Source organism: Chroicocephalus ridibundus, chromosome 7 (assembly GCF_963924245.1).
Source record: "Chroicocephalus ridibundus chromosome 7, bChrRid1.1, whole genome shotgun sequence".
Lineage (NCBI taxonomy): Eukaryota > Metazoa > Chordata > Aves > Charadriiformes > Laridae > Chroicocephalus > Chroicocephalus ridibundus.
This window is the reverse complement of record NC_086290.1, coordinates 24,875,350-24,902,824: the sequence shown is the minus strand read 5'-3', so window position 1 is coordinate 24,902,824 and position 27,475 is coordinate 24,875,350. Positions and strand designations below refer to the sequence as shown.

At 41.4% G+C, this 27,475-nt stretch overlaps 1 protein-coding gene across 7 annotated transcripts in view; it reads left to right on the top strand.

The window, feature by feature from the left end:
- The window catches only part of TLK1 (tousled like kinase 1), a 99,022-nt gene that overhangs the window by 9,044 nt on the left and 62,503 nt on the right, over positions 1-27,475 (top strand). The window contains exons 1-4 of one of the 7 annotated variants that reach the window (XM_063341163.1): positions 11,107-12,198; positions 13,071-13,163; positions 15,582-15,776; positions 16,996-17,256. Coding sequence is in view for 1 of the 7 variants with exons in the window: in XM_063341160.1 (XP_063197230.1) it covers positions 18,716-18,860 (145 nt within the window). In the remaining 6 variants the exon portion in view is untranslated. Of the gene's footprint in view, positions 1-11,106; positions 12,199-13,070; positions 13,164-15,581; positions 15,777-16,995; positions 17,257-18,159; positions 18,266-18,421; positions 18,861-19,327; positions 19,347-27,475 lie in introns of those variants that run through there. The other 6 variants (XM_063341162.1, XM_063341165.1, XM_063341166.1 and 3 more) reach the window with 6 other exon arrangements.

The following is a 27,475-nucleotide window of genomic DNA, read 5'->3' as shown; positions in this document are numbered from 1 at the left end:
AAGGGCCCACAACAGCTTCCTAGGGAGTGGCTACTATTATGCAGCATTTAATTTATGCACAATTATAGCCCTTCTTGTAGACAGCATATCTAATGTGACATTTTTAATATAATATAATAGTTTTCTTTCCCACAATTCCTAAGACCCTAGCTCAAAACCGATATTGCAAATATTGTTCTGACCCACCGGAGCCAGTAAAAGTTTTGCCACCACCTTCACTCACGACAACATTCATCATAAAGAAATTTCATAGTCAGATCTGCAGCTATTGTGCATAGCTGTTCAGGTAGATTCTGTTAACACTTTGATCAGTTTAATATCAAGTATTGGTGGGCTGCTGCTTCTAGGACCTTCTTGATATTTGTGGTTTTCCCCTCCAGATAGGAAAATGGGGAATCTTTTGGCAAAATGAAAAGAAAAGAGAAAATGCTGCAGCTTGATATGTCTGTACATTGCTGCGTTGTCAGGCTCGGTTTTTAAAATTAGTTTTTCAGTTCTTCTCAGAAGTGCTTTAGTAAAAGATTAATGTTGGTGTTCAGCAATCACAGGACAGAAGCAGTCCAGAGTCTGTATCTGCTCCTTACAGAAAAAGCCTGTAATAGAAGCAGCAGGATGACTTAATACAAAGAATTTTGAAAAAGGAAACTAAGCTGCTCTGTGTTCTCATTTATTAGACAGAGAGGGGGAACTGAAGAGTAACCTTTAAGGAACTCAAATCGCACCTGAATAATTTGCATTTAGAAAGGATGTTCCTTTTGTGTTCAGTTGGTTTATTGAATCCGTGTTAGATTCCTGTAAATGCTGCATAGCTTTTGCATCTCCAGTACTTTGCCTAAATGAAAGACTAACCTTTGGAATCTGGCTTGGCTATATTACATTTATGTTTAGTCTAATAGAGGTGATGAAAGTCATTGAACTGAATGGCACAAATTCCCTTGGTCCTTTAGAAGCAGCTTTAACAACAATCTCGCTTGAATGTTCAGAGTGACAGAAATTAACATTATTCCTATACATAGGAACATGCTTCTACTTAAAACAGCCTTCACCAATTCATGTCTCAGTAATCTTCCATGAGGGCAGTGTGGTGCCAAAGGAGGAAAAGCTGAATATACTTTTCATTCCCAGGAGAAATTAAAAAGAAGGCAAGTGCTTTGAGTGGTTAGCAAGCCTGCCTTCATTTTGATTCTACTGACCTGCCATAAAGAAACTTGAAACAAAGCTCATGTTACTGAACAAAAATATTTTGAAAATGAGTGTCTTAAGGAGCTGTGGGGTTGGTGTGAATGTGGTCTGAGCTAAGTTTTTTTTTCCCTCTAGTGTACAGTATAAGTTGACAGTAAATTCTTCTTGCAGATAGTGGTCATGAGAAGTTTTGCCCTGGGGGTCAGACAGAAAAGTATCAGAAGCGTAAGAGAAATCTCACTGTGTATGTGGGACATCTATATAATACGCTTATCTCTTTCCCTTTCCATTTCAGCATTTTTGTGTAGATCTCTCAGGTATCTTGTACAAAGTCTTTAAGGACAAAGTAGTATTTAACAAGGTTTTTGAGACCTGTAATGTTTTGGGATTTGTTTGTGATTTTTATGCAAAAGCAAAATCATATTGAAATCACACTTGAATCTAGTTTGTGAATTACGTTTGGGAAGTGCTGTGTAGAAAAATACCCATAATCACTAACAGGGATTAGGGATTTAATATTCTACCCAATATATCCTGCATTAGACACATAAGATTGTAAGTAGCATTTCTGAGTTTATTCATAGCAATAACATCTTGCTTGCATTAAGGCAGGGTGACAGTTTAGTTCTGATCCTGAAAAGCAGGAAAAAGCTAATGTCATTGTGAACTCCGCATTCACGTTCTCTATATGGGAAATTTGCAATAACAGTGCAATTGCTCTTTTGAGTCAGAGTCTGGGATCTCCTGAGTTATTCTGAATGTGTGCTAGCCTCATTTACTGGCGTCCTGGTCCCCAGATGGACTTTTTCTTCCACTGCCCTGCAGCATTCCTTGCCAAAAGGGTTACTCTTACACTTCACTAGGTGAAGGTAGAAGAGTTTGGAATGAAAGTACTGAAAAGTGAAAGCTTCTATAAAAGAGACATCATAATTTTTTTTTTTCTCGAAAAACCTATGTAGACTTTGCTTTCAGATTGTTGAATCCCACCCCAAGAAGCTATCCAGTAAACAGTTTGTCATGGCTGGGCATGAGGACTAAATAGCAAGAGGCATGGATAGCCACCATCATAAAGGACCACCAAAGCCATATCTAAACAAAGGATTCTCAAACAGCCTGGATATTTTTTACCTGTCACATCAGCAAAAAGGGGCTGGCTGCAATCCTAGAGTCCAGTACAGCTGCTTAACTGTAACTGGTTGTGAGGCTGTCTAAGAAATTGTCCCATACTGGTGAATAATAATCTCATCTCAGTCATCGTCAGCTCATGCTTGGGTTAGAGTGAGGGTGACAGGGTAACATGCGTAGCAGTAACTTTAGTACTTAAGACTCACAGCTAGCGTAGAACAATGCTACGTATTCTCAGAGATGGAGGGTACTGCCCATTTGTCTTCTGTTCCTTGCTCTGCCTGCTCAAAGAATAATAAATCAGCATCAGTATGCTGCTCTATTTTCTCTAGGCACTCCAAGAATGAGCTTTGGGGTATTTAAGGGATCTACTAAAGCTCAGAAATAAAACACGGGTCATCTAGAACAATGGATCTTTCTGCAGTAATAGCAAAACTTGACTCTGTGAGAACAGAGTTTTCTTTGGAAATGGTTCATCTCAGTCTCAGAAGCTACAGAAAAGGAACATTTCTTTAATGTTGTGTGCTCCAACCCATATTTATGTGCATGTGTGTGTAAAACAAAATAAAAATTCCAAAACAAAACAAGCTGACTTGTTCCTTTCCAGCTCCACGCAGACAAAATCTTAGAACTGCATACATAGCAGTTGTGTTACGTTACACATGCCTGAGATGTGGCCAGGAAACTATACAGAAATACATAAAAAATAGAATAAAAAAATAGAAACAAATGTGCAGAAATGTCTTGCTGCTATTTTGTTTGTCTCTAACAATGTTATAAATAAACGAATATGTGCAATTGACCATGGATTATCCTTTACCCCTGCGGACCTAAAAACTTGATTTGGAACAAGTTTTGCAGGATACTTTATAACTTCTTTGGATTTTTTTTTTATTTTTTAATAACTTGGCATATGAATTTGAGTGTACTGTGGTACTATCATCAAAAAGAAGATCAAAATAGTGACTAGAATAAGTGAAAAGGAGATAGAACTGGCACAAAATCTGTATGGAACAAAGGAGTTACATTTATTACCCAAAGTACAACTCCCATTGGGAGCTTGTGTAGGTATCATACAAATCATGATGGAATATGTTCTCTAACGAAGGACCATTATTATGGGAAGCAGGTAGTCTCCATTTACAATAAAAAGCTAGGTACAATTATATTGGTTGTTAGCATGCAAGCAGCTAAAGGAGCTCTGTGTGTTATTAGGCACTCACCCTTACTACCTGAAGTGGAATGTCTGATAAGAAAATTGTGTAGGACTTTCTGGGAAAAAAATGCAAATTGTGTACAAAGTTGTATGTATGAGTCTTATCACTGATTTTCATGCTTTAAGGTTAAGTTTTGCCAGCAATGACACAAATATTTTGGCTGTTCCTGAGGTCTGTGAGCTTTATTAAGTACATGAATAACAAATACACTTGATATATCTGACAGCAAACTATGTTCCCTTTGCTTCCCTAGGATCCTTAAACCTTGACTGAATCCCATCATCTGAGAGAGGCATTGCTTTCCCTGTTGTTTCTGTGGCAGTTGAATGTGAATGGTGAATCTATCTTTGGATGGCAGAAAATGAGATGCATTGTCTTTTAGTGGTCAGGTCTGATAGATACGCTCTTTTATGTGTCGGCATCGAGTCTTATATAAGATTTTGCAAAAGTGAGAATAAGTTTTCCCTAGAGAGACAGATGAGGAATAAAGGATTAGTGCTTCTCTCAGTACAATAACTCCTAATGTGAAATTCTAGCCCTATTTAAACAATGAGAGCTTTGCCACTGACTTCGGTAGGATCACGATTTTTACCCCTAAGGTGCAGTTGTGCTTTCCTAGGAAAGCTAATGTATAAAATACAGCCTCTCCCAGCACATCATCAATGCAATAGCATAGAAAGAGGATAACATTCAATGACATCCATAGCCAATAATAGCTGCTGCGAGCATCCTGTCGAGCAGTGTATTAATGTTAGTCACCAGCTTTCTGGGTTTGTGTAAGATTATTTTCTTCGTACCTGGATGAGATAGACTCAGGATGAGTTGGGGTTCTTTGTGGAACTGTGGTTATCATTTGTTTTTTTGTAATTTTCTTGAATCTCATCAAAGAAAGTCAGATGTGGTAAAGCTTCTTTGATTCGTATTAATAAAGCACACCATTTATAACTAAATTTTTAAAGCCCTTCGCGGCACTGTTTAATTTTTCAGCTCTCTTTTTTCTGGTTTTATCTGGTTCTGTGTTAGCTTCCTATCCTCAGGTCTTATCTTTTGTAAAGCAGATATTGTCAGGCATGCACCTCATGAAAGAAGGAAAAAGACTCTTGATTGGGGTCCCAGTCTCTGCTGACTCGCAGTGGGCAGTGTGCTGTGGACATCAGCAACATTACAGTGGGTCTTTGGCCAGTATGTTGCCTACGCGTCATGGATTGAAGACTGTTGCTCCACATCTACTGGGTAAGATTAACTCTTTTTGATAGGGCTGTTTAGATGGCAGCTAAGAAAATAACTCCTTGACGTGTTTGCATGAGAATGAATCCTGGAGATAAAATTGTATTGCATAATAGTTTCCTGCAGCTCCCCAGATACTTGTTAGGGTAGTCCGAAATTTAATTCATCCTCTCCCTATGAAATTGGATCTCTACTTTGTACTTCTGATTGCTTCTCTCAGCTCGATTAATGACATGGAAGCACTTGTTCTTTTCTCTGAATAGTGTCTGGGTGCCTCCTGCTAGAGCAATGGAGATCACCTTCTGCTGAGCTTATACATATATGCAGCAATAGCAGCCATAATGGGTGCTTCAGTGCACTGTGTAATCTTCTTCCAAATTAAGGAGGCTCTGACACATCAGTCAATTTTTCCCTGCCTGTATTTGATTGCACACTTAAAATCAGCTGACTCTCAGATCAAGTGGTGCCTTGCAGCTTTAACCTCAGCGGTGGCTGTTGTCAATGTTAGGGAATTCTTCTGTCACTGTAAATGGTAAAACAAGACTCGTGCTAAAGCTGGCCCCGGAATTTCTTTGCAATGATCCTCCCTGAGAAACCTAAGCTTTTTTGGTTGCAAATAGGAAACTCCTGGAGGAGTGTGTGCACGTGGTAGAAAGAACATAAGAAGAGGGGAAAAAAAAAGATTTTATTGAATAATTTCCAAAATTTATATCAAAGCAGAAGGAAGTAGAACAGTCGCGTGAGGTGACAGAGCCCTTTTAGAGCCTGAAAGTACTGGAAATTTTACTCAAGACTGGGCAAAGTTCTGCATTGTGGTATTAGATGTCACCATCCTGAGATATTCAGTTTGGCACAGTGAGACCACTTCATTGCCTCATTTCATGCTAGTGTGTTTCAGGCTATGCGCTGAGTATCGCCCGTATTTGGCTTTTTATACTGCGTGCAATAGATTCAATTTTCCAATTCTACAGGCAATATCTTTAGCAGTATGCCCTAAAATGCCTTATGGATTCAAGCTGTCCCTTAATCAGTGTGGCAGAGGATGCAGTTTTGATCTTTTTCTCTAATATATGAACTATGATACTAGATTCATTCTGGCATACATCTGTCAGACCAGACTGAAAGCATTCAGTTAGAGACACTTCATTACCAGAATGGGGCCAACAAATTGGAGACAATCTAAAAAAGGAGGATTGAAATATAACATAGATGGGAAATAGAGGATATGTCAAAATAAGGTCATAATGAAGGACTTAAATTGCACATCTATCCAGACAGAACAGGACATCCTCAAAACATGCTACAGTATCTGCATACTGATATTGACTTTTACAAACATGCAACAAATACGGATTGTTTGTGAAAAGAACAGCTAAGGGTCAAGATGTAACATAACAGAGGAAACAACTCTGCAAATATAAATATTTATTATTAGTGGGCAGTAACTGCTTCCTACTAAAATTGGCAAGAATGATTAACCCAACCTTCTTAATACTTATTGGAGAATTAGGAAGCTAATGAGAGAGTGCAGCAAAAAATGCTCTTCTGCCTTCTAGAAAAATCAGCAAAGCTAACATTGCCAGACCGTAATGAAGAATACTCCAGTGTACTGAGAGCTACTGGGCTGCAGATCCACCACTAAAACCCACCAGTGTTTGATACTAAACCAAGGAGTGAAAAATACAAAATGAAAATTCCTGCATTGGCTGAAGGACACGCAGAATCCTTTTCCGTCTGTAGTTGTTGTGATTGTTAATACCTCCATGAAACACTGCCGGACTGCCATAGAGCCAATTACCAGTAAGAGACGAATGCGTCTGGTTTGGTCTTCGAGCCTCTTTGATTAGGTGCAGGTAAGAGCCAGTGTCATCTCCGCGTGCTGCGGCATGTTTTAATATCTGCTGTTACTTTCTGAGTTGGTTTGCAGTTTGAGTCCTTAACTTACAACCTTTTTTTTTCATTTAGCCATTGATTACACCCTGGAAGGTGTGATTTGCTTGAACTACAAAATCCCTGTTTGTTGTGGTGCTAATAAGCATTGTGCCTACTGAAAGCTGCAGCAGAAGAGAGAGGGAGGAGGCCTAACAGGCTTGACACCATCTTTTGTCTGTGTTGCAGCAAGGGGAGAGGGAAAGATGTCTAGGAATTGTCTTATCATCATACGCACTTATAGACATACATAAGCATTTTTATTTGTTTATCTAATCTCTTGGATGCTTTTTCAATGCCTGTCTTAACCCTTTGTCCTTGAGGTAAGCAAGGAAAAACTATATGACAGGCATTTAATTTTTTTTCTTTCTCAAGAGCAGCTAGTGTCCCTTGTGTTGAGAAGAAAATGGGACCATGTGGAAAGCTAGATTTCAATTAACACATCAAAGGGCAGTTTGTGGGGTTTTGCCTGTAAGTAAGGTTTAGCTGAGTTGCAGGACTGTGGGAATTTTGTGTTTTCCTATATACTCGCGTATTGCATTCTTACCTCTCCTACTTCTCTACTTTTCCTCTGCTTCTCTGAAGGGGCCGAATGAAAGCATTATAATCTTGTTGAATATATTCTTTGGTTCTTGCTGATGAATTAGATGAACAGCTGCTGGGAACAATCTGGGAATAGAATTTGGTGAAAAAAAAGAGATGAGATACAAACAAATTCCCTTATGATGCCATTCATTCTATATGCAGTATTATACCAGAGGGGTGGAAAGATGGGAAGGCCTAAAATTCAATTTCGACTTCAGCTGGTTTGAAAAGAAGCAATTCTACATACATTGCACCCACAAAAACCTGTATTTATGGGCACAAACTTTAATTTTGTAGGTAGAAACTGCACAGTTGGTTGTATACATTTGGGTTTTTGCATGCATAAGAATTTACTTTTACAGGCACAACCGTGGTACTTCCTTCTCAATATTTCCCAAACAGTTATGCTAATTCTTACATTATATAGTTCATATCTCTTCTGTGGGCTTTAAACAAGGTTGGGAAGAGTCAGAAAGGCCTACATTTTGGCATGCAGGACAACCAAAAATCCAATCCAGAAAATGAAAAATGAAAAGGGTCTCACTGGTATGTGTCAGTATTCCTGCAACATCCTCCCGCTCGCATTTCTGCATTGTAAAAATCTGGCATGCAATAGTGTGTTAAGACTGGAAGTTAAATGTAATCTCAGTTGCCTTACAAATCTCATACACCAACTGAAGAAATGGATGTTTTGCTTTCTTGTCTTGCTAATTCAGTAAATTCCTTCTCAACTCCTTTTCACCTGGTAGCATCTGGGAAACACACGCAGAAGTAAACACACCTGTCTACAGAAACTGGAGAGCCAAACTTGAGAATTACTTTGATCTTGGATAAATTACCATTCTGATTAATAGTTCTGATAATTCACACTATTTTAGAAAGGTTGATCAGGTTTTTATGATGGGGATCTTGGTAATATAGAACATGTTACGGCGTTTGGCCACCCATCCCATATTTTGAACCAGATAATCCGTGGTTTACCAACTTGTTTCCTCTTATCCCACTGCAGGCCAGTAGTAGGAATTGAATTATTTACTTGATTGGTTGGTTGGAACACATGAAAACCCTCTTACACTATGTATGTTTTGTAAACTACAAGCTTGGTCTGAAAACAACTATTTTAGAGTTCTGGGAAAGTAATTTTAAATAAATATTTTAAAATGTTATTCTAGAACAGAATTTCTTTTCATGCCTAGATAATTGTAAGAGGCCCTTTTGTTAGTTATGAAAAATGGAAAAAGAAATATGGAGGTTTTTTAAATCAACTCTTAGAAAACACCTAAAAGTTTAACAGTAGTCGGGAAGACTTCGACATGAATGATGCTTTTGTTTCTTTAAAAGGGATTGCATTAGCTCTCAGGATGAAAGTGTCATCAGATCAGCTGTAACTATGGCTTGACGCTTTGTGCCTCTGTTCATGTGCATAGCTTGATATTATCGAAGTACCGGTAACAGTGATACCTAAGGCTACCACGGGTAAACACAGAAGGTTTCTGATGACAGCGTCTTAAGGAGAGGAGGAAAGCTCTCGTGTGGTTTATGATACCATCATAACCCTGAGGTGCTGACAGAGCTTCATTCATAGTTTTTCTGTGAGTTGTTGTTCTGTATTTCATGTGTCACTTTTGTTTCTTTTTGAAAATCATAGATACTTTTTCTTTTTAAATAAACGCAGATTAAAATTAAGAAATAAAATCAAAATACCTTTTACTACTCTGGTTATTTTAAAGGAATTCAAAATCTCAAATTGACATCTTAATGGTTATAAAATGGATGTTTTGGACAATAGAACTATATTTTAAGAAATAATGTAATTAATCAAGAATAGTATTTTTTTTGTTAAATTTAACACGGCACTATGATTTTTGTTATGTGGTTGATCACATCACTCAATATGACAGTCAATGCTATCATATTATTAACAGAATATAGTGAGTACCGAATGAAGATTTTGCAAAGATATATATGTGCAAGCTGGCTAAAAAATGTTAATAGCATTTGCCATTATAAAAATCTGGGGTTTATTTATCTGTGAGGTTTGGGTTTGTTTTTTTTTTGACACATTTATATTTTAAAATTGCTAAAGTTAGTGATTTTTTTTTTTTCATTTTCCGAGTTATTTCTTATTTTACATGGAGGCTTGTTTTATTTTACTCAGGCCTTTGCTGCCTACAACAGTTTTACTGCCTAACCTGTAGCAGCCAAGTTAAAGGAAACAGGTCCTCTAGTCCTCAAATCATTACAGAAAAAAAAAAAAAAAGGAGAGGGGCAGAAAAAGACCTTAAAAGGTCATCCAGTCCGTCCCTGTTCTGAGGCAGGAAATGGGTAACTAGGTCATCCCTGACAGATGTTTGTGTAGGCTGCTCTTAAAAACCACAAATGAAGGGGATTCCACAACCTCCATAAACCTATTCCATCTAATCTAGACTTAAATTTGAAAGGATTTTTTTTTGGTTGTTTCTGTTTTCTTTTTTGGTCCCCCTCAGCTAGTCTACTCTTCTTTGCTACAAATTAAGCAATTACTTGTTATAATTCAGATGGGTACAAAGAACTGTTGATCGTGGCTTTCTGTATGCTGCCTCTTAAAATACACATTTCCCCCCAGTTGTCTTTTTCTGAGGAAGCCAAGCTCCATTCATTCAACCTTCCCTTGTAAGTCGTATTTTCAAAATAACTTACCGTTCTTGTTGCTTTCATTTCAACTCCGTCCAAATTGGTGAAATTGTTCTTGGAGTGTGTTGCCCAAAACTGCACAGAATGCTGCAGCTGAGGTCCCAGCAGCACAGAAGGTTGCAAAATAATTAGGTCCTGCATCTCACACGCTGCACGCTTCCCTAATACATCCTGGAATGAGAAGTGCCTTTCTGCAACATCATCGTGTTGTTGACTCATATTTAGTTTGAAATCCACTCAAACCTTCCTATCCTTTTTTTCAATCCTGTTGCCTTGTTAAAGCGTCATCATATTATATTGATAGACTCTGTTTTACTTTTGTCGTGGGTAGTATGTAGTTTCTTTCTCTATAATATGAGCTTGTTGCAGATGTGCTGTTTTCTCGTGTTATCTAGCTATTTTGAATTCTGATCTGTTTCCCTATGTGTTTGCAACCCCCTTTCCAGATTTTTTTGCAAGTTTTACAAGTTTACTCCCTGTTTTACTATCCAAGCTGTTCAATGAAAAATTGAACAGAATAGGACTAATGAGAAATCCCTGAAGGATGTTACTGCAGTGCCATCCTGCTTTGTCAGGAAACTGTTGATAAATACTGTTGGGGAGAAATATTTAACTACTTGTGTGTCAACTGTTACTTGATTTCATCTGCACCATTTTTTATGTTGCAGGCAAAATTAGAGAGGGCCCAACAAAAAGCTTTGTTAAAGCACAGCTATCACATCTACTGCTTTCTTCTTATTCAGTAGGCCTGTTGCCCTGTCTAAGAGCGGTTTGGCACAATAATGATCCTAAGATTACATTTTAATGTCTTATTGGTTAATTGTTTTCTATCCTATTGTTACCTTCATGCCTATACACTAACTGCCTAATAACCTATGATAGTATCCCTCAGAGATGGATGAAGTATTTATGAAAGTTAGGTCAATTGAACTCTAATTCCTAAGACAGGCAGTATTTTCATCCTTTCTAGTCTTCTAGGACCTCCCTTGTACTTCATGAATTCTGAAAAAAAAAAACCAACAACCCAAGCCACAACCACCCCCCACCCTGAATTGTCATGCAGAGATTATTTTATCTTTTTAGGTGCTCCAGGGTAATTTTTAGCACATTTTCCTATGGAAACATGGTTTATGTGGTCACACTGTATGACCAGTCAGACCACACTGTGCCTTTTGAACTTGTTGCTCACTTTCCAACTGAACTGGACGGAGTAGCGGTGGTCTCAGAGGTACCACATTTCTACAGTTTTTGTGAAAACGAGCAGGTAAATAGAGAGTCCTCCATGGCAACAAGGAATTCACTGGAAATGAAACCATGATACCAGGAATTGGAAAACTCACAGAAGAATGTTACAAATATTCCAGCCATAAATTTTAGTCAGAGCTTTCGCTCTGGGCTGATCCAAACAGGAGATGCAAGGCTTGATCCACTGCTTTCTGAACGACACTTTTAAGTCAGCAGGATCGGAAATTGGCATGTCTTAGTATCACTTAACCCATTCCCTCCCTTTTGTGGTCTGTGCGTCTTGACCTTTGTTAAAATTAATTGCCTTGCATATCTGATGCTAAGGTTTTTGTAGACACGTTAGGCAAAATGTCTCATTAGTCTTCTCTGTGTCACATTATTTGGTATCTATCTTGTTAGATATTGGATTTGAACCTTCCTTTGTCTCTCTTCGTGTGTGTGTGTGAACATGCTTTTAGTAATCTGTTCTTGTTTCCACATTTTTGTGTGATTCCTTCTTGTTTTTTAGTTAATAAACTAGCTCCTGATGAAGCCTTGCTGGTCTCTTTCAGTGCTTTCTTTGCATCAGGGTAGTCTGTTGTTGTGCCTTTAATACACTTCCTTCAGTTACATTCAGTCTTCTATGTTCCCATTTCCTTCTGAATTTCTTCCAAAAGATCTACCCACCCATTCATTCCCTAAGCCAACTAAAAGCTGCTTTTGGAAGCCCATTCTCTTTTTGCTGCTCCGTGCTTTCTTTGGCATCATTAATTTTGTGGTCAGTTTTACATGTATACCTTCCACCTTTGTCTTCATCAGGAAGTATTAACTGATAAGCTAAATAATAAGCAAAACAGTCTTTCCTCTCTTATCTCCTTGTCTTCTGTACAGCTATTTTCCAGGACCTTGTGTGTGTGTGGAGGGTGGTGGGTGAGAAGGAAAGGTTGTCCCAAATCTGCTGACTATGGGGCTGTTATCTTTTTCTTGGAGGAATGTGACATGGCTGGACAGAAGCAGGGACAGGACACTGGACCAGGTGGGTGTCAGATCAGATGGAGCATAGCACCTCCCCTGTTCCCAGCACAGGGAAGCAGCAGACCAGCTCACCTGGAGCTGGAAAGGAACAGAGGCGGGCAATCTGTAAATTATAATACCGTCATTGTAATACCTAATATTTCATCATCTATCAGGCTTATTGTTGATGTTCTTTGGCCAAAATTTGAAGGCCTTACTCAACAATTACCAAAAAAACCCAACAACCCTAAACTGGTACGGCTTTTGCTTGAAAAAAGCATCAAGACATGCCCCATTGCTATTAGAAACCACATACAGACATGGCTCTCTGCAAACACTGTCTGTCTCTAATGGCTTAAAATCAAAGGCAACAAAATAAGCTCCAGGCAAGACAGATACTTCAGGAAAGAAGATATAAGGTGTAAAGAGTGAGACAGAAGTATGAAAGATGTGTGGAAAAGCATGAGCTTAAAAAAAAGATGGAGAGGAAGCCTGACAGATAAGAGGGGCCTGTTTACCTGAGAGCAGCGTTGTAAAAGGAATAGTCTGAGACTAGGAAAAAATTGCAGGGAGTAGCAGACAAGTAGATTGCAAGGGACATGGGAAGAAAAGCAATAGAATAAAATGAAAACAGACACGCGGGGAAAAAGAAAGTGAATGTAGCGTCCATCAGGATGGGATTTTTCATTTCTTCACCAGGGAACATTTAAAAACAAATTATTTTTTATTAAAATGACATACACAAGAAGGGATTGTAAAACTGTCCTTCATTCTGACTGGAATGTAGCTAATAATCTTAGTAGCTAGAGCAGGGAGACTGGAGTTGAGAGGAACATTTCTATGGTAAAAAAAAAAAACCCAAACCACCATTTAATTTTTGTGTTTGGTTTGAAGGGAAGCTGTTTGCAGGCTTCTTAGAGATTTGGAATACAAATAATCATAGCAGAGGTGGATCGCTGGATCTGACGGATGGTGATGATATCAAAGGTATGATAAATGCAGTTTATGACAATTACATGGATGATAAAAATAGATCTGTGCTTACATGGTGTTTGTGTCTATTTCTCGAATGTAGGCTTAATGTGATACCATTTTTTCATTTTGGCTTCTCTGCATCTTGATATGCTGGTATATTTAGGGAAGATATTTTTGCTAGTATATTATTTATGTATGTTTTTGTTACCTTGCAACTCGGAGTTGCTAGCAAGTGCTATATTAAAAAAAATTATAAAGCATGTAGTGCAGTATATGGCTCAGGGAGACAGCTCTAATTCAGTGAGCCTCAAAATTGATTTAATCAAGATCTAAATAACTTTTTCCTGTAAAAATATTCTTGCACTAAATCAGTTTTAGAAAACTTTAACTAAACTTGAAAATTAATGTTAGTACAATTGCAACATTCCTGTTTGCTCATAAATAGAAATGCCATGTGAGAATCGGGTGCAGAAGCTGTTACAATCCGAGATGGTCTTCTATCACAGCAACACACTCGCTGTCACAGTCACTTGGCATTTTACCTTGTAGTCGTGCCAAAACTGCATTTTAAATCTTCTGAGCTACAGGACACAGAGTGGAAGATTCTAGTCGTCATTCCAGCCCCAGCCTGGCCAGGAGCACATTGGTCTGATACAGGCAGGGTCCATAGATGTGGTCAGCTGGGTCAAGAGAAGGAAGGACAGAGTGTTTGAGCTACAAACTTCCAGCATTCACCAAGACAGAAAACAGTATTTTCTTGTCCCAAGTTATGTTTTCCCAGCATACTACTTTCCATCTAACCTAGAAATGTCATAAATACATCATTTTGGTGATGAAATAGTTTAGGTGTTTTCTACTTAAGCTGCTGTACCAGTGTATCTATTTAGTGACAAGGATATTTTTCTACTGTGCTAGGTAAATCAGATTGGCTGCTGGGGTTGGCGTAGCTATAGGGTGTGTATGTGTCCTTCTATATATGGGGTAGGTGAGTGCATGTGTACATGTGCGTATACATATATCTATGTATCAAATTCTTATATATTGGCAAATCTGCAGTGTGGCGTACTATAATAGCTTATGCTTTAAGAAAATAGCACTACAGGTCCATTATCCAAAGTGCTAGCATGACAGGGAACAAACCTCAGTTTCACTGGCACTGCAAATAATCAATGGGCTAAATCAAAGGACTTGAATATTGCTTACGGAAGAGAATGGCTTGTTGGAGAAAAAGATAGGAACAAGGCTGGGTCGATCTGCTGTCTGTCAAAGAAGGTAACTTGCTCCAAGTCCAAGGAGATGGAAGAAGGCTAGATATGAAATATTTCTGATTAAATATATGGAAAGGTAAAAAGAAGAGATGTAATACCCTCAATGGGCCTATTTTAGAACTCTTAATCAAAAGAAGCAGGGGAAAGAAATAGATACCAAAAGCATCTGAAGTAAAGACACTAATGATCTCTGGTTCCTGATCTGTAGCTGATAGATACTGATTTAAGTTTGGAAGCATATAGTTTAATACTTTTCCAGGGATGTTGGCATTTATCATAACTCTGGAAACTCTTGACTTTCATTCCTAGAAGTACAAGCCTGCTATATCAAGTTCCTCTTCTACCTCTACTTCTTCTGATTGCCCTGTGAATTTGAGGCCTTCCTTCTCATTATTGACATAATTAAAAAATGGTCTTATTTAGAACCTATATGTAACATACGTTATTCATATAATGGATTACCTGACCTCATCAGTCACTACTCCCAGGTATCGCAGTATCTGCTGCTTGCGTGGAACCTAAGCCAGCGAATATCAAATTGATTTTGGTGGGAAAAAGAGAGAGAAGACATACCCGGTTATTAAGAACATGTATTATTTGATGTTAATAGAGTACATGTTCTTCGTGAGGACACCAAAACGTATTTGGGGCCTGTGAGAGGTGAAAGTCTCAGAATAGGAAAGAAGCTATAATCTCTCTGTAATTGATCCCACAATCATAGCATATTCTTCCTCAAGAACATCTGGGATAAACTCTGGATTTTACCACATGTAATGTTTGAAATGAGGTCTCTTTGTTGTGTAAAGGATGTATGTAAAAGTTTTGAAATTGACATTTGACCTGAGTGCATGGTTATCTTTATAGATGCAATGCAGATGTCTCCAGAAACTCGCTCCTGCCGTAATCTTCCTTATTTTTACTATGCAGCCCTTCAATTCTTTTCTTTAAGCCCTTTCCTTCGCTATCTGACAGTTAAATTCTCTTACTTTTCTAAAGATTTAAAGGTAGATTGTGAGCTTACTGTGATAAAAGTTTCTTGCACAAATAATTCCAGTGGTAAAGTTGAAAGCTCTCACAATTTTAATGTTCTTTGGGATTTTTGTTGCTTGGCTTTTTTACCTTTGGAATAATGAAATTTCATGATGCTTTTGCTGTTCTTCAGGTGTCCTTGATTTGAGGGTTACTACTGTGATAAACCTTGCTAACTTCCATTTGACGCATTCTTATGAGAAAAATAGCACAGAGGCATTTCACTCCTCTCCGTTCTGATCTGAATTTTGAGGTCCTCTTCCTTAGCAGTTAGCAAAACTAAATGAACTTGCTTGGGCTTCGCCTGGAGTGAAGCTTTCCCTTGCAGGTAGGTATATGGCACTTTCTTCATTATTATCCAGTGCAATCCCACTGGAAGGGGATTTCCCTGTAACTACTACCTCAAGTTACGCCTGATGTTGATGGTGCGCAGTGTTTACATAGGAAACCGCATAGCAGACTACTCTGCTCCTGAAAACTAGAAGGCAAAGAAAAGGATCTAATATTTATAATATTTTTTTTTAAAAAGAATAAGTAATACTTATGCAGTACTATTAGAGTTGGATTTAGTTTTTAACTCTTTTTAGGTGGGCAACACTGAGCTGACTGCTCACCACTGTGAGAGAGAGGTTATCCATATGGCCACTGGACTGTAAAGTTTTATTGCAAAACGAAGGCAGGGCATTCAAGGAAACGCATTATGTACATTTATGATGCTATGTAATAACGGAAGTCTTTTAGAATATGTTTGGAAATTTCTAAAAGGTTCTAATGAATATGTTCTTCTCTCCTGCTGTGATACTATTAAACTGGTAACACTGAAGCAATGTGGCTTTACAAATAAAGGGATACCTTAAATTCAGTGTCAGCTCTAACACATTAAGAAAGTAGGTTTTCTATGAACTACAGAGGGGAGATACACCAGTTCCATGCATTTTTAAAGTTGTATAGATTGTCTTATCTGGAGTGATCTTATATAATTCACGCTCTGCTTTCAAGCTACATCAACAGCTTACAAAACCAAGAGACTGGGCTCTGCTGTATTAAGAGAAGTAGACCCCAACCTGTAATTTTGCAGCAGGTCCCTGTTTCTGCCAGGCAGCGGGCGCTGTGTTTAATGAGTGCTCTGGTGGGGAGTCCTGCAGTACGTGCCCACTCGCTTCTGGCCCCTCGGTGAGGTGCCTTCTAACACATGACGAGGTATCGCAAAGATCTGATTATTTATGACCGTTTGAAAGACATCTTGGCGTTTTTATAATATTTAAGCTGCATGGCTGATAGAGGAAGTAATGAATGGGAATGGGATCTTCCTCTTCATATCCTGTTGCCTTAGTTGGTGCAACTGATGCTTCGTTTAAACAAGGAGTCCCAACTGTATTAGTGGAATGACTTGTAGGCAACAGTTTGTAAGCAAAAGTGGCAGAAAGAATGCTTATTTATGTATGTTTTTGTAAGGGTAACAGGGGGGCGTGTGTGTATTAAGTGGATGCAAATGAGCATAAACAAAGAGACTGAATTTCTTTAACTTACTGCTTCTTCCTTGGCAGGTTGTAAAACCGGCATGCCACAGCAGGATATACACATCAGGAAATGAGGTGCACGGTCACTTACGCTATCACATGGATTGTGGGATTATGAGTATGTTTTAAAATTGCAAGAAGTTTCTATGCCAGCTGCTAAATATTAATATTGCAGTCAGAGTGAACTAGCACCATTTTACTTCATGCCAAAGTACTAGCAATTTCCTGGTGTAATTTGCTTACATAAAGCCTGAGAAGTCTTCGCTAGGATCAAGTCCTTAAAAACAAGTAAGTCTTGGTTGAAGTATCAGATCACTTCTCTCTGCCAAAAAAACCGTTACTAAATATATGTCGTGGAACAGACTTATTTAGCAAGTAAACATACTAATTTTTACATCAAGTTAATACCGAATCACTAAGAAACTTGCAGCTCTGCTGTATACTTGTGGGAGGTGAAGATCTTAGATAAGTTGACAGATGTCACTTCAAAAGGAGAGACAGAATTGGTAATATCTGTGCTGTGCACAGATCCGCAGCCTGACATTAGTAATCTATTCCTGCCATTCTCAAAGAGAGGGGGAAAGTAGGTTAGTAGATGGCCAGGATGCCTCCACACAGCAACCACAAAATGAGTGCCGTGCCTGGCTGCTGAATACACTCCTTTATACCTGCAGAATGCAATGTATCTGCAAACCGTGATAATTTTTTAAGTGATTGTCGTCATACCTAAGTTGCCCTCGTGCATTAAAAGGCTTTGTTCCACCACCGACTACCGCGCCGCGCATCTCGCACCTAACTCCAGTTAGTTGTAAGGAAGGAAAAAGTGAAAATGGGGTTTAAATTCCACTATGCCTGCACTTTTACCCTAACTCCAGGCGGAGAGGTAGGTTTCCACGGATGCCCGGCTCAGGGCTAGTGCCTCGGCCCGTTGGGCGAGGGCTGGCCGGGCCCTGGCACATGGCTTTTGCGGCGAGGCAGGTTACGGTTGGGCGAGCGACGCCTTCTCCCTCGGGACAACCGAGTCGCAGGGCGGGGGGGGGGAATGCTTATCCCCCCTCCACCGTCCTGTTCGGGAAAACACTTGGAATCCAGCACACCCCCTCCGCGCCGGAGCCGCCGCGCCTTCCCGCCCCCCCCCCCCCCCCGCGCCCCGCCACCGTGGTGGCGGGGCGCGGGGGGGGGGGGGGGCGGGAAGGCGCGGCGGCTCCGGCGCGGGCGGGTCTCCCGCACGGAGGGACGGCCCAGGGCAGCGGCCATGGAGGCAGGAGGCGTCCGGCGCGCTCAGGCCGCGGGGCAGGTGCCTTGGCCGGGGGTGGTGATGTTGCGTGGGGGGGGGGGGGGGGGAGTGGGGGGGACACGCCGCTCCCCGCCCGCCGCCCCTGGGCGGCTACGGCTCGGCTGGGCGCCGGCGCTCGCTCGGCTCCTGATCGTGTTTGCGCATGACCCCTCCCCGCCTGCGCCCTCCCCTCCCCTCCCCGGCGGCGGCGGCGGCGGGGAAGGTTAGCCTCAGACACAGGCGGCTGCTCGGCGGCGGCGACGCAGTGCAGAGGTGCGGGCAGGTTGCGCCGGCCCCGCGCCCCGTCTCTCCCGCGCCCCGCCTGCCTCCGGAGCCCGCTCCCCGCCGGCGGCCTCCCCGCGCCGGTGTCGGGCCCGGCCCCCCGGCCATGAGCGCGGCGCTGGGTGTCCCCCCGCCGCGCCGCCTCCCCCGCCGCCCCCGGCGGCTGCCGGGCTCCAGGAAAGTAGCTTGATGAGTGTCCAAAGTAGCAGTGGAAGTTTGGAGGGGCCGCCATCTTGGTCCCGGCTCTCCACGTCCCCACCGAGCCTGCAGGGCTGCTCCGCGGCGGCGGCCTCCCAGCTCCACGGCGCGCCGCCCGGCAAGCCGCCCAAGGAAGGTAACCAGCGCGCCGCGGGGCTGCGCGGGGGGCCCGGCCCTCGGGGAGGGGCCCGGCGGCCGCCGCCGGAGGCCGGTCCCGGGCTGGCGGGGAGCGGCGGCGGGGGAGCGGCTGGTGCCCCCGGCGGCGGCGGTGCGGGGTCAAGCGCTGGGCCCGGCGGCGGCGAAGGGAGCCTCCGGCGCTGGGCGAGCGGGGCCCCGCCGCCTCCGCTCGGCAGCGCGGCGGCGCCTCCTCGTTGTTTCGCCCCCCCCCCCACCTTCCCTGCCGGGCCGCGGAGGGGGATCGGCCGCGCTCCCTGGGCCGCCGGGCCGGCCGCTCGCCTCGCCTCCCGCGGCGGCTCTCCTCGGGCGGCCGCTCGCCGCCGCCGCCGCCTCCTCCCCCGAAAGCGGTTCCCTTTTCCGCCAGCGGCAAAGTAAAAGTGGTGCGCCGAAGGATGCGGCCGTTGTCGCTGGATGGAGGGAGTCGGGCACTTTTGGCATCATGGAGGTGGGGAGGAGAGGGGCCCACAGCAGAGGGCTCGTCCCCGGGGCGGGGGGGGGGGCAGGCGGCGGCGGGGGGGCGGCCGGTGTGCCGGCCAGAAGTGACAGGGCGCCTCACGGCCACCGCGGAATGACTGCAACTTTCTCCTGTCCTCCATCACGCCTTGGATGATAATATTTTCCTCCTCCCTCCCCTGCTCCTCCCCTCTTGTGTTACACCGACAGCGACAGCAGGGTGTTGTGGGTGTTTGCAGGGAATATCTGTATGAAGGTTATGAGCAAACAAGTCCCTTCGCTGTTCCCTTTCGGGTATTGTCTGGTTTTTCCTCCGTGCGTTGAGATGTATTGCCACAAGATGTAGCAGTTATACAGCGAGTGAATTGCTCGGCGCTTTTAGCCAAAATAACTACTTGCTGAATGCCGGTTAGCGGCGGAGGAGAACTTTTATACGCGGATACTTGGCGTACCGAGCAGTTGTATAATTTTTGCTTGATTTGCCCCAGTTTAATGAATACCGCGTAGCCTTTCTTGTGGCGTCTGCAGAAACGTCATTGCCCGAGCAAGAAACTTGCTAACTTAAAATAGAAATAATAGTGAAAATGGGGAGTCTTTGTTTTTCAAGTCTTCCTGTAGCTGCTTGCTTGCTTTTTTTTTTTTGTTGTTGTTGATAAGCGATGTGAGGACTTGGTAAGAGGGATTCGACATCCTGAAAACGTCTAACGCAGTCTGTGCTTCTCCATTTTCCATGCCGGTAGTTGTCAGACTTGTATCACTCTTGTGTCACTTTTGCACACGCTCCTGCAGGTAGATTGACGTGAAATGCTCCAGAAAATATCTGGAAAGGAATTATGGTATATGGTAAAGATGCTGAGTAAAGTGGCAGGCATTTTGTGCTCGGCTTCCCTGGGAAACTGAAGCTCTCAGGAAAACAACCACCACCAGCCAAATCTGTAGTTTAAGTTTACCAAGAGTAGGTTTCTTCAGTGTTGCAGCACTTGTTATGAATATGCATGCAGATAATATTCACATAGAGTCTATACGTGAGGTATTTTTGGATGTATTTCAGATACCCGGCATACAAGCTTGAAATGATTATTGCAGCACAACTTATACATCTATTGATTTTAAAGAAAAATGGTGTTCCTTGCGTAGCTCTATTTAGGCAAGGAAGAGCATTTTTGTGAAATTAATTTTTAACGTGATGATGATGCTTTTTACTTTTTTCATTTCTTTCGACTCAGGCTGCTGGATTCTTCTGGGTACTGTAATTTACGTCCTCTAATACCGATGCAAGGGGTTACAGAGTAATCAAGGGGCTGGCGTGTGCTTGGTGCTATAATGTACTGTGTTTGCACGGTGTTCCTGGGTCACGATAATCGTGCGTCCTTGATAGGTAGTTCTGTTTGAAAATCAGCAGAAGCTGCCAGCCGTGCCTGGGTTTATGTTCTGTGTTCACGCTTGTGGGGTGTTACCAGCACACCTTACTTTAAGTAGGTATATTTTACAACAAAGTATCTTGCCTGAAAGCAGTAGGCCCTGAAATATAAACATGCTGGCGCATTGGTAGACATTGGCTTATACGTGGGAAAGAATGATGTCGGATCAAACTCAGAAGTGTTGCAATATTTGCAGTGCAGGGTGTTTATAGGAGTTTGTGCTCCCATCGATTCTGAACTTGTGATACCTTGTGGTGTTAATGGGGATTATGTCCCAGTTTTGAGGGGGTGATATTTCCAGGTACGGTCCATTCGGCGCTTGGGCTGAGATGGTGGCCCGGCCTGGCCGCCTGATGAAGGGATTCGAATCCCTTTGGTTGGCTTCTGTGACATCTTGGGATGCACAGGCCTTCACTGCACGCACTGCCTGGGCTGGGGTTTATCCAGCCTTACCTGTGGTTCACTGCGAATGTTTGGTGTGAGCCCACATCTCTCATGTCGGCTTTTAAAGCTTCTGGTTTATTAAGAACAGAAACTCCCCGCACCCTGATTTATGAAGTCTTAAAAATATTCTCTGAAGCTCTAATATGGAAAAGCAAGAAGAAAAGCTCTGGCATATATAACTATTGCACAAAGTTATTTAAAAAAAAAATGCAATGCCTTGTTAGTATCAAAAAGGTACTACTTGGGGAATACAGGTGAAATTAAAGAAAATAATTGGTCTTTTTCAAAATGCGCTCCCAACATTTTTTATTGGGCGTTGTCTTCTCCGTATCTTGACTTACAGGGGCATCGTGGCGTAACCGTATGGATTTGAATTTACGTTTTGCGGTTTTACAATGAAAGGACTTGAATGCAGTTGTATCCGTACGCTTTTATTGTACCAGAACTGTCTCTTGTTTGCATTTCAGTATAGCTTGTAAATGTCTGCAGTTCTGTCAATTGTTTTATATGCCAATAACTTCTGTGTGGGCTATGTGGTCGCTTAGTCAAGAGCCCTGCAGTAGATGCTATCAGGAATTTAAGAGGACTGTTATGTGGTATTATTTTACACACAGTATGTGATTGTGTGGCTAAGTCTTGTGCCACTGCTCACATAATTGCGATCGCTCAACTTCATATTTGAAGTGTCTGGATTTTTGACTGCTTTATGCGTGTAACTAAAAAGTCCAAAGCACGTAGCTGGAAAGTGCTACTGTGGATGAGGAAGAGGGACAGAAGAGATTTTTGGGAGATACATATGAGTGTCTCGGAATAGCTTCTCCTTGGAGGTTGGGGGCAGTGCCCCAGTGTCTGGTAGTCAGGCATGATGCTTTGCAAGTTCTTTTTTGTGCGTGCTGTTGGCTTTGAACACTTTACTAAAAGCAAAACAGAAGGCCAAAGACAAATTTGAATTACCACGATGGGAGTGTGAATTTCAGTTTTCAAATTTGAGCCCAAATTAACATATGATGACAAAATGGTAAACAAACTCATAGAATCATAGAATTGTTAGGGTTGGAAGGGACCTTAAAGATCATCTAGTTCCACCCCACTGCCATGGGCGGGGACACCTCCCGTTAGATCAGGTTGCTCAGAGCCCCATCCAGCCCGGCCTTAAAAACTTCCAGGGATGGGGCAGCCACAGCTTCCCTGGGCAACCTGTTCCAGTGCCTCACCACCCTCGTGGTGAAGAACTTCTTCCTAATGTCCAATCTGAATCAACCCATCTCTAGTTTTAATCCGTTCCCTCTAGTCCTACCATTACCCGACGTCCTAAAAAATCCCTCACCAGCTTTCTTGTAGGCCCCCTTAAGATACTGGTAGGCCACTATAAGGTCCCCCTGGAGCGTTCTTTTTTCTAAGCTGAACAGCCCCAACTCTCAGTCTGTCCTTATAGGAGAGGTGCTCCAGCCCTCTGAGCATCCTCGTGGCCCTTCTCTGGACATGTTCTAGCACATCCATATCTTTCTTGTAGTATTTGATACTCTTTCAAGAACTAATGCTGTAGGTGTAGCAAATTTTGTTGGTGACTTTTTTTTTTAAATTTGATAAAGGTATATTATTTCTATTTATTGTTACCTAAAATGGGATGGCAGTTTTCTGTCTGAGCATAAAGGTACAGTTTATTTCCTCCTTAAGTTTCCAGTCTGGAAGATGTTCCTAGATGCCGGGTTGTGTCACGTATGCTACAGACAGTATATTAGTCCATGAACATGAAAGCTACCTGTTCTTATTAAAATTTGCAGGGCTGTTTTTTCTGTTGTTTGTGTGTAGTGTAAAAACTCATCTGCCTTATTTGCTTAAGCGGTAAGTTCTCAGGAAGTTTGTTGTTTTTTATCTTCCAACTGTAGATGGAGATTTTTATGGATTTGGCCAGTTTATGTAGGAGCAGAGAAGAATGGGAACGCTTCGTGTTTAAAGATGATGGTGTATTTTTACTTCAGGATGAGCACAGCAATCGTAAAAGATTATTTAGACTGGCTGTAGCATGAGCAGGTGTTGTGTAAGACTTTATGTTGTTCCATTGATATGCACAGATTCTAGCTTGTGATATTATTGCTGGTTTTGTTGCAGATGTGTTTCTCATAGTGAGCTGATGCTTATGCCAGACTCCCATGAGGTTTTATGGTGTGCCCAAATGAGCCACGGGAGATGATGACCTTTTTTTTTTTTTTTTTTTTTTTTAAATATGGGCCCTTGTTTGCATCTGGTTTTCTAAAAGACAAGTGCTGCAGAGAATACAGCAAATTAGTACCTGGGTTATTGTTTTGTTTTAATTCTCTTTCAACTTGCCTGGAATGGAATTTCCCATTAACCTATTCCATTTTAAATGGAGAAACAATCAATATCTTTAAGGACAGGCTGTATTTATTTATTATTATCTCCATTGAAATAAAAAGCTTGTTATTTCTCTCATTCTTTCCTCTATACATTTTTTTTCTTGTTTGCTTTTTCTTTCAGCAAGTAAATTCTTTTCTTCAGCAAGCTGAAGTAAACTTGCTTCTTAGTAATAACTCTGGTCTGCAATTAGTCTTGACATCTCTTTGGATTTTCTTAGAGCCTGGTAATCCTAAATGATTGAAAAATACTGTTGAGACTCCTGGGAAAGGCTACTGTATATATGTGCATCACAGTAAATATTGAATTTTGCTACCTGAAGAATGGAGATTACGGAAATATGACAGGCTTAAATAATCCTTTATGCTTTCTGTATTCTTGATACGAGGTTGTGCTTTGAAGCAGTACTTGCTCCCAATCCAGATTGCTCCCAATCCAGATTACTCCCATACTAAATTTCTTGCCTCCATGCTGAGTTTTTTACACAAGAAAATTTTGGAATTGAAGTTAGTAAATTGTGTTTATGTGGTACAGTATTTCCTGAGCTGTACCTCCCCTAAAAAGCACACAAGGTGTGTGTCTTTATGAACTTTCTGTTTGGCTTGGTGTGTTTCAGCTGTGAAAGAGGAAAAGGGAATTTTGGTTTGCCATATTGCTCTGGGTGGAGGTGAGGGTGGGCAGAGGAAGAAGAGTGGTTGGGGTTTCTGTTGAGAATGCCAGTGCTCCAGTTGTGATCGCTGGAGAGCAGTTAAACAGAAGCTGGCCACCGCAGTGTAACCCAGTTCCTTGGGTGGGCTTGCAAGTGGAAAACTTCTAAGGATTTGCTGAAGATAATAAGGGACGAGTACTGCGCTTTACGTTCAGTACTTAAGGATCGAGTCGGTGGCAATAGAGAAGGTCTTAGTGAGCATCGGAAGGTATTTTGGTTCCTGCATTTCCCTTCTTGTTGAGATGTTCTGTTTGGGACAGAAACTAAGGGTCTGCTTCCTTCCCAGGCACCTTCTCTCCGCAGGTCTCACTCCTTTCTTTCGTTCCTTAGCAGAGCACCGGGATGATGCCAGCAGAAAAATCCTGGCAACCAGCCTTTCTCTGGGGAGGATGCGGTAGGTGGCAGGAACATGAATGCTTGTAAGCTTTAATCGACCTCAGTCATACTTAGTCCCAGCAGAGTGGAGCAGAAGGGCTTAAGTGAGGTTGGACGTGCTGAAGACTGACGGGGGAAGGCTGGGTCCGTGCGGGAGGGATTGACTGAAATCAGAGTGATTATATTACTAATTTTAATCATGACTTAAATCAGCGAGCAGGAAATCCTGATTAAATAATTGTTTTTAATTTTATTTTGCGTTTGTGCTTAATTATTTTTCCTAAAGAAAAGTTGATTCTGATTGGTCTAATTTGATCATGCCTCTTGCTAGGCAGGAGAGTACACATCTATACGCATTTATTTAAGTAGTTATGCAGCTTAGATTCTTAAGGTTTAAGAAACATAATTCCCCGTGCTTTAGACAGCTTTTCGCTAACTTTATCAGCCAAACAAAATGAATCCCAATTGTGCGAGATACACAAGAAGAAACAAATACATCCAAATGTGTTTTGTGGTTAAACCAGGTTAAGTAGAATTGTCTGTAGTTTGTGAATTGAGTCAGTTACTTCTGGTCACCGCACCTTGCGAGATTTGGAGTTCATAGATCAAATCCAGTCGCTGTTCCTTCTTGTTCATCATTTGGAAAAGAAAGCCAGGCTTTCTTTCTGCTGCTTTCCAAGTTGTCCATTGCTTTTTAGCAGCTCTGAGCTAACCAACTACTGAAGTGGTTGGACAAACAAAAATGGCAGAGGTGGTTGCAGGCAAAAGCCAGTCAAGTGCTTCCAAGCTCCAATCCAGGCGGCTCGACCGCGGCTTCCAGCGATGTGAGGGTTTGGCTGCCAGCAGAGCATTAAAGTTTATATTGTTTGAATGTATTTTTCCCTTGTGCGAATTTAATAGATCATAAACTTTAAACCTCGCCATAGATTCTTATCGCTCCAAGTTTAGCTGAAACGTTTAACGCTGGAGCGTGTTTTTAAAATACGCAAATAAGAAAAATGATCCACCATCTGCTCTAAAGGCCTTTTTAGCTTTAGCTGGAGTGGCTCTGAGGCCGACAAGTGTCTTCAAGGATTTAGAGGGAAAGCTAGGGGTTGCTGGATGATTACACGACTGTGATGGGAATCTGGTTGCTTTGGAATGGGAAACTTAATTTGCTGCAGCTTTTACATGAAACCTCATGGAGAAGGTCAGTATTCCCTGGGACCGCCGCCTCGTGCTGAGTGGTGGCAGCAGGAGCATTAAGCAATGTATCTTGCCTCATCATATCTGCACAATTTTAAGTGGGTGGAAACTTAAAGGCCACGGTGCTTTCTTTATAATGTCCTTAAGAACAAAGCACATTCCTTAAGAACAAAATAGATTTTAAGAGATGAGGATGGTGGTAAGAAACTCCAGAGTGCCTTTTACAGGAAATGAAGCCCTATCATAATTACTTGGACATCAGCAAGTAGCGCATTCCCTTCCTTTGGACTTCTAATACAGCTATACCTATAAGAGAAAGGGAAGAAAAATGTATTTTTTTGAGGAAAACCAGGAAATCTTGATGCTTTTAGAAAAATCCATTGTATGATGTCACATACACCCAGCCTTTTAGATATTTAACTAATTTTATGATTGTGCCTTGAGCTCAAAGCATATAAATGCTTCAAGCACTGTGTCCTGCAGCTGTAGCTTCTGGTGGATTGCAAATTTTTTTTTTTTCGTAAGTAATAAAACCTCTAAACTATATGCATAAGGACAACACATTGGAAAGTAATGTTAAATATACGAATAAATATTTTAAGTTGCTCTTTGTAACTCCTGTAAGTCTGAAATAATACAATTTAGATGCTGGTCTTCACTTGGTGGGTCTCTGGTGTCCTTGGGATGATGCAGCTTTAACAGCAGAGGTTTTTGCCATTTCTCTTCACCACCACTGAACTCTGGCAGCTCTTGATTTTGTGGAGACAAACTCAGATGATGCTATAAGCAGGATTTCTTATACTTTTTTCTTTCACTCCTGTGGCTTGGGCTAATCAGGCCTCTGCTGCATAGCTGTATTTGTTAAGTATTGTTTTTTCTAGTTAATGTTGCCTTCTCAGAGGTCTCAGAGGTTCCACAGTTTTGTCCTAAATGTTGCAGGTGTACTGCTGCCAATGCTTTTTTTTGGGGGGTTTTTTTTTTTTTTTTGGTCCCCTAATACCCTGTTTCTGGCTATTTTGGTCCTCAGGGAGGTTGAGGTCTTTGCTATTTCTTAGCTGATTCACTTACTCCTAGTAAAAATGATGAGAGAAGTAGTGTCCTTTAATAAGTTGGTATTTTCATTATAAAGCAATTGAAAAATAAAATCCACACATTATTAATAATATTCTCTTTAACATCAGTAGAAACATATATCTTTAAATTAATATATACAGAATTAGAATTAAAAATATGTTTATTTGTTTGGACAGGACAAATATATTTGGTTGACACTGGAGACTTACAGCAAGCTTTATATTTTTCTAAGTGATATTATTGTAAAGACCAACCTTATTTGCACATACAAGATTGTAATGAAACCAGTTCTCTTAATAAATATGTTGTCTGCATGGTGAAAAATTGAGTAACTTTGAAATAACTTTTTTTATTATTTTTTACAAATATTATTTTAGTTTATGTAGGGAGACATTTTGCAGGTATTATGCTGGAGACCTTAATTTATTGGGAAATTCTTTTAGTCTTGATGGGTAATGATCTATTTCTGAATCAGTTCTGTTGAAAGTTGTATTAAGAGAGGTATCAGAAGTTTTGAAACTTTTCAAAGTAAAAATC